At 39.5% G+C, this 7,500-nt stretch overlaps 1 protein-coding gene across 1 annotated transcript in view; it reads right to left on the bottom strand.

Annotated features, from left to right (window-relative positions):
- Positions 1–7,500, bottom strand: part of LOC137982205 (multidrug resistance-associated protein 1-like) — a 45,026-nt gene that overhangs the window by 9,338 nt on the left and 28,188 nt on the right. Inside the window, exons 17-23 of the mRNA XM_068829273.1 lie at positions 6,189–6,272; positions 5,305–5,398; positions 3,743–3,897; positions 2,893–3,155; positions 2,153–2,402; positions 1,185–1,384; positions 66–192 (exon numbers count right to left, since the gene is read on the bottom strand). Coding sequence (XP_068685374.1) covers positions 66–192; positions 1,185–1,384; positions 2,153–2,402; positions 2,893–3,155; positions 3,743–3,897; positions 5,305–5,398; positions 6,189–6,272 — 1,173 coding nt within the window. The remainder of the gene's footprint in view (positions 1–65; positions 193–1,184; positions 1,385–2,152; positions 2,403–2,892; positions 3,156–3,742; positions 3,898–5,304; positions 5,399–6,188; positions 6,273–7,500) is intronic.

Below are 7,500 nucleotides of genomic sequence, written 5' to 3'. Positions count from 1 at the left end.
AGTATTCTATTGATAAAGAGATCACTTAAAACACTTCAAAATTCACTGCTTTATGTAATCCTTACCTCTAATGAATATGTTAGTGACATGCCCACTAAGCCACTCATGATTTTATCCCTGCTAATGACAGCGAACAACCCAGCGAATAATATCATGCAGTTGCCGAGGAACTCCAGGCGAATTGCCAGCCACCTGATAATTATGACAATAAATTAAATTAATGCGGAAGACCTGTTCATTCAGTTGCGAACAAGCGGCCATTGGATGAGACCCTGGGAATAGAGCTAAAGGGTTGCTGCCAATTAACCAATAAGAAAAGGCGACTGAATTCGCTATTTCAACGACAATCTTTCTGCATGTGAGTTCAGAATCAAAGATAGTCGAGTGCATAACACAACAGAGATAGCATTCGAGTTGATCTTTAAGCATTAGCATTCCCAAAATAATGTCTTCGTATGGTTTTCCGTATCCACACTAAGACGCTTGAAAATAAAAGTCTCCTCAGTAGCGGGTTTTCTGCTTTGGTAACATGAAAAATTTCGACATTCAAGAAAATCGCATGATCAAGGAACTTTGACGACAGTTTACGAAATGAACGTTTCAAATATTACCGTTCCATTTACGCTGTACTCGGAACAGAAAGACGGATTTCTGGCCAAATGTATCGCGCTATAGCAAACCGAATTACAGATGGCTTTCCCTTCTCGACCATTTTATTACATGTATAAGGGTTGATAACGTCATTGTTTAATTTGGTTTCATTAACATACCGAGCTTTCTCACAAGGGGCATCGTGTTATTTACAAATTGACTTCAAAAGGTAAAAACTTGAACTTGTTAAACTTAGTTAAATCTCAGATTTTAAGCCTTTTAGCTTTGATAACGAGCCAGTTAGCTTTTTAAAACTGATAAATCCTTGAGTGGCAAAAGCGCTCAAGACTTCATACATTCCCTGAAAATTTTCAAATTTTCCAAGCATGATTGCTAAGAGATTATCTGGTATATCATGTTCAAATTTTCAGATATAGCTCATGATGCAATGCACTTTGAATATTTAGTACTTTGCTCTTGGTTGATTGTTTAGAAAACAGCAAAAAATGTAAACAAAGATCCCGCCATAGCTATGAGATTTGAAGACAAAGAAAAAAAGGCACGCACCGATGGCAGCGCTGGAAACGTCTTACCTGTTGGAGGATATTGACAAATAGTAAGCCACTTGATTCTCGTCCGTTCTGTAGAAATTATCCCGGATGAAGTGTTGCTGTTGTGAAAATGCCCGGATGGTTGACGCGCCATTAATTGTCTCTAAGAAATGACTGTAGATTGGCGAACGGCTTACTGATTCTATTCTCTTCAGCTGTCGGGAAGTTGCCACGTAAACCCTCTGTGGAAAGTGATTAATAACACGACATTACATTGTAAGGTTATGTACTCTCTTATTATGTGGACAAGAGTGTTTTACGGGGAAGTAAAACACTCGTAGAATCAATACGATCACTACATCCGGGAACCGAGTAGCGTTTTTGTAACACAAGTGGTTACATTGCGCAATGACGTCACGATTCCCGCCATTTTTTGTTTGAATTAATACCCATTCCTTGAATTAAGGCATGCTTTTCATACTCTTCCATAGACCGTATTCGTAAATGACGGCCAATAAATTATTCCTTTGCCCTTGTGCTAATAAGACCAACTAGCCTCGTTTGCATGGACAGAATACAAAAGAAATGTTGCCTTGGAGCGAGGCTTATTGGTCTCATTAGCCCTAAGAAAGAAGAATAATTTACTGACCTCCATTTATAACTACGGTCTATGAATATTTACTGTCCATAATGTAAAATTAAAGAAAATTACACGTAAGCTCGAAGATTAACCTCTTACTAACCGAGAGCGGGGCTGTACTGCATGGGGAATAATGGCGGAGGTCGTGGCCATATTCTCCGGTACGGTCCCGAGCAAGTGAGGTTAGTACGTTGTTTATTGTATGGCAATGTTTCTTTCAGCGAATTTTCGTCTTCCGTAACCTCATCATCCACGACAAGGAATGAGAAGGGAGAGCCTTGGTTTAAGGTTGGGATTAAACCGAACTTTCCTTTCCATGTCTGGCACACGATATTAAACAAGTGCAACAATTTGCTTTCCAAGAACTCACCTGAATGTAAAAATAAAGAAGTCCAATAGGTGGCAGAATTGACAAATATAATGGGGTAGCATAACTGATCGCCACTATCATTCCAACCACTTCAAATAAACACCACAGAAAATCAGTGACAGCCCGAGGTAAGGTCTCATCGACGACATCAATGTCTTTTGAAAACCTGTTAACGATTCTTCCCAGAGGCGTAGTATCAAAGAAGCTCATTGGCGAATGCATGATGTTGGTTAAAAGCTTTCGATGCAACCTGAGAACACAACAACGGGAAGAATTGAGCTTGAATAAAAACTCCTTGAAACTCAAATGGTTTTCTTTAGCGAGTTTTTACTACTTGAAAGATACAGTTATGAGTTCAGAATTGGAATGCTAAGCAATTGTGCCTCCAAAGAGCTAGGCAGTGGAACAAATGGCTTCTGATTTTGTGAACTGGACGTAAACAAATTCACGAAAGCTAAATATTACTATTTTTTAATTAGCAATTCATTTCTCGCTGTTATGGGTGCTAAACGTTTTACAATGTGTGTTTAGACTTAAATACTCAATATCAGCGAAATTTAAAATGGGTGCTTCAAACATACTGGCCGACATTTAGTGATTTCAACACCTTGACCGGCTTCCGAAGCTCATGAATACAGCCCGAACGCTGCAATCAGCCGAGGCGATGTGAGTCGGCTGTATTCGCAGGCTATGTGGGCTAAACATTTAGACGCTTCTCTAAAAAAATAGAAAATTCTAACCTGCGTGAAGCCAGAATGGTTCCAATGGTGACGGTTATCGACAAACAGAATGTGAACAATCCTTGACCCAACCCGATTCCGCCATATACGCCCAAGTAGAAATCTCTTTCTTTGTTAGTAGTGATATTTGCCGAGCTCCAGTAAGCGAGCCAGACCCCTACACCAACAGTGCATGATTCCATCAGAATTAGAAACATCACGGCTACGATTGACACGCAAGGGCCCACTGACTTCAGATAGGCCAGAAGCACGGAGAATTTCACCTTCAGGAACAAAATACAACGGGTGAATAAGAAAACGCCACCTTGCCAAGTTAACAACAGACGTCACGGCCCAGTGGTTCAGAAGCTTATTAACACTAATCAACGATTAAATACAAACCCAGGTTATATTTTGCCCGTCGCGATATACCTTCACCTTGTCATTTCATGCTGAAAGATTGAAAGCCGCGCAAAAGTAGAGGCAATTTTGGAGAATAAAAATATTGTGGAAACTTCATCTTCTGCTCAGAGAAAAGACTGCAATTTTTCAGTTTCCCATAATCCAGGAATAGCTTAATCACGCTTTGAAAATATGGGTCCAGGTGTTAGCTCAAGTCAACCTGAGTTAGCTCCATTTAGGATTCTCTTGCGTTCAGATGAAAAAAAAAATTGTCAAGCAAACCATTTCATCTTTGGCTTTAGAATGAGCCAAAATTAAACCCGGAAACTAGTTTTTTTGCTTGTTTTTGCATGAGCTTTTTTACCACTCTAAAGCCTGTTTGCTTTTCACGTTGTGAAATTGGGCCTTCATCCAATTAGGTACATTACCGGACATCAGTGTTTTCAAGAGGAATTTTCCATTCCCATACCCGTCCAGTCTCTGATTTCTCCTCGTCAATCATCTTTCCTGTTTCGTCATCTTCTGTCTCCTTTTCAGCTTTCTCACTAGCTTTCTCAACGTCTTTCGATTCCTCAGAAATTGTTGAAATGGTGCGTTTTATATTAGATGGCTTTGTGGCATTCCCTGGTAAAAAGTTCGGTCAACATAAATAGCTGTTGTTATCAAATCCTTTTTGTAATTCCACTCTTAAATGCTTCAACTCTTTAATGCCAAGTGTGGCTTTGCAGATTTTATTCAATTTAACACTGGACCACAGTTTGCTGGTCAAAGGGCAAATCCTTCGCCTGAAAGGTCATAACTCCCGTGCTGCATATTAATTCTGCGGCGTACACACGAATTGCATTCTTAAACTCGTAAGCCTATGGCGTCGTTTTCTCCTTGATCCAGCTCTCTCAAGATCTTAAAGTTAGCAATGGCGGGCCATTAAATAGGAAAATTCCAGATCTAAAGAAAAAGTATTGCTTTTTTTGGTCATAATAACACCTTTGTAGGTATAGAACAAGTTCGCACCTTTAAAATTGGTTTTAGCTTCCAAACAAAAAAGCACCTCCTTAACGATGAGGTAAAAGTCGTTGCCAAACATCACAATTTACAACATGAAACTGTTGTTAAAAACGTTGTGGAATTTTGGAATTGTGTTCGTTTTTTTAAGGCTTGAATATGAACAGCGATTTTTGTTTGTGACCACCAGCGCATTCGGGCAACTTGTAACTCATGCGTTACCAGCAGATCTTTTGCCTCACACAGGTCACATTGAAATAGACCTTATTCACGATAGCCGCCATGTTGGTTTTCAAATTGTCATGAAAATTAGCCATGTGTTATGCTACGGGGAAAACATTGGAATAAAGGGCAAATTGCAGAAAATCGTTTCGTTAAAATATTGAATTAACATTGCTAAAAGTACATTTTAGAATTTAGTACCTTTTATAATAATTTTATATCTTTTGATTGCCTCCAACATTTTGACTTTCTACTTCGTTATCTGCTAATTTTTCAGTAAAAAAAAAATTGAAGTAACTTGTGTAGGCATTCTATTTTACTACTTAGGTGATAAACATTCAATGAACATGAAACAAATCATCTGTGTGGCTAAGATGTTCGTTATAACCTCTCGAACTTGTGTTGTTTGCCCCTCAGAGGTGTGTAGCAAATTTGCATGATAATAGCAAATCCAACATGGCCGGCTATCGTGAATATGTCCCCCTAGAACTTAGGGAGTTTAAGGAAGGACAACGCCAGGCAACGTTGACGAAAACGCCACTTCAAACAACAACTTTACACCGTCGTTAGTATTTCGGCATTATTTCATTTCGTTCTCTTCCTTTAATATAGGCGAATTTGTATGAAATAGATTGAAACGGTTGAAAAAGCATAGGCAGCGACCGCTGTCGTTTACCGCGGGCTCCAGCCATGTCAAATCAGAGAAGTCTGGTAATTACTATTCCCAGGAGTTACCGCGTTCGTTTTAGCCTCTAAATAACACGTTGTATGAAAACGTTGGAAGAACATAAAATACAAAATATATACCTGAAGAGTTTCCCGAATTATTTTCGGATGCATACGTTTGAAGAAATTCAGCAAAGGCTCCGGAATTTTCTTGCAGCTCTGTATACGTTCCACACTGGAGAGAAAGTAAATTATCTTAATAAAGACCCTGCATTTTACTGGAATGGGAAAAAGTAGCCGCAGTCGACGATTGGATGTGGGTATTGCAAGCTTGTGTTAAAAAGAACTAAATGAACCCGGGATGGGTTTTCTTCCCCTTTAAGACTTGCAGACAGTTGTTTGGTGAAAGAGAAGGACATTTGATTTACTATACAACCTTTCGCGATAGTTTATTGTAGCAATAGCCTGAAATTCTCTCTGGAAACAACACCTAAGGCCGCGCGCGGTTGTGGGATACGACGTTAAATTTTTTCTTTCCAGTCCTCCCAATTACGTCACCAGATCACATGGGTAAACTATAAATACTATTAGTATAAATACACAGGTGATTATACAAAATCGCGCGCTCTCATTGGCTCGCTATCTCGGATTATCAGCCGATAATCACCTCGACGGACAAAATGGCTGCCAGTAGTCGTTTTGCCACTGTAAGTGAGGATGATTTTCGCGTTGAAATGTTTTTTTTTCTCTTTTTTGAAATAATCACCTGTGTATTTATACTAAAACAATTATTCGCCTCAGGCTCAGTGATTATCGGTGAATATTCACCTCGACTTTGTCTCGGTGAATATTCACCGATAATCACTTCGCCTTCGGCGAATAATTGTTAAATAATCATCGTCTTAGGGAGAGCCTCATTAGTCACTTGACAAGGCACAGAGAAGCAGCTACATCATTCCGATGGGTTGTGCCTGCAAATCAAATCTACAAACCATTTAGAAGTAAAACAGTAAAAGAATCAAAACCTCGGAAATTCGGCCATCTTTGATGACGATGATCTGATCCACTTGAGGTAAAAAGTGAATGCCATGAGTTACGAGAACACGTGTCTGTAGACAAAGCAGTCAACTATCAGTGAGTTCTTTGACACCAATCAGGATAAGTTTGTTGTCTTGGAGAGAGGCTACCCCATGTCAACATTTTGACCAAAACATAATTGTTTTGTAAGGGTCCGAGCGAACGCCTTAACATTTACTTCAACATGCGTTCGATTTTGTTGCAATATCGAAACCTTTTACAACCCCGTTTCAACCGTGTTGAATCGAAGTTGAATGAGTTTAAAGGGATTTGAAGCAGGGGGCGTATTTATTTAACATTTGTTTTCCTGCATTCTTAAGCCCAAAGTAATGTTCTTCAACCACAGAAAAATCACACCTTTTTAGACAATTTTATGATTTGACACCACTATCCACAAGAAAATTTATTCATTAACGTGACACAAAGAAGTGCAGTCACATCTTGGCCTTTTCTCAGCTGATGGCGATCGACCGCGATCTTCTCTGGGACGCCATAGCAAAACACTTAACATTGGGACATTCCAGGAAGTCGTTTATGGAGCGCAATTTTCCTCGCAATGCGTTATGGGGCGATTCGTTCTAAGTTGAATGAAGCTTATGAAATTGTGACATTTTGACAACAAAAGACAGATCAAGAAATGACAAAACTGTATTTTAAAATTAATCTTTGTTTGAAAAAAACAAAAACAAAAGACAGTCCGTTGAGATGTCGAAAGAAGCAGGGCAAAGTCATGTCCACAGCCGGTCATTTTGTCCGCTGCTCGGCCCTCAATGAAACCCCTGATTACTTAATTCATCTACTGAGCTTCGGAATGGGCATGAAGTGAAAGTTAGAAGGACCATCGTACATGTAGCTACATAAAGAACTCAACTAACAAGCCAGTAGGGAAATGCTCAATTCCTTTACTGTCATGGGTTCGAATTCCGTTCAAGCCTGGATCTTTCACGATTGCTTGTAATTGCTTAAACACGAAGACCCACTATAAAAGGGGTCGCTTCACGATCTGCTTTTGTCAGTCGAAATCATTCCAGCACAACTGATTACTTATCCCAGATGGTGATCAACAAACAACACAGAGACGGAAGCCCGAAAAGATATTTCTAGCGCGAGAAAAAAGGACCGGGAATTAAAAAAAAAGACCAAAACACCGACAGATAACATTTTTATTAAGAACACATTTCCATAAGGGGCTTTTTATTGCACAAATTGTCACAGAGCTCGGTTGCGTCGACGATTGATCGATATATCACTTGCACGTGC

This window comes from Montipora foliosa, chromosome 13, assembly GCF_036669935.1.
Source record: "Montipora foliosa isolate CH-2021 chromosome 13, ASM3666993v2, whole genome shotgun sequence".
NCBI lineage: Eukaryota > Metazoa > Cnidaria > Anthozoa > Scleractinia > Acroporidae > Montipora > Montipora foliosa.
The sequence above is the reverse complement of the archived record's forward strand: the minus strand, read 5'-3'. Positions and strand labels throughout refer to the sequence as shown.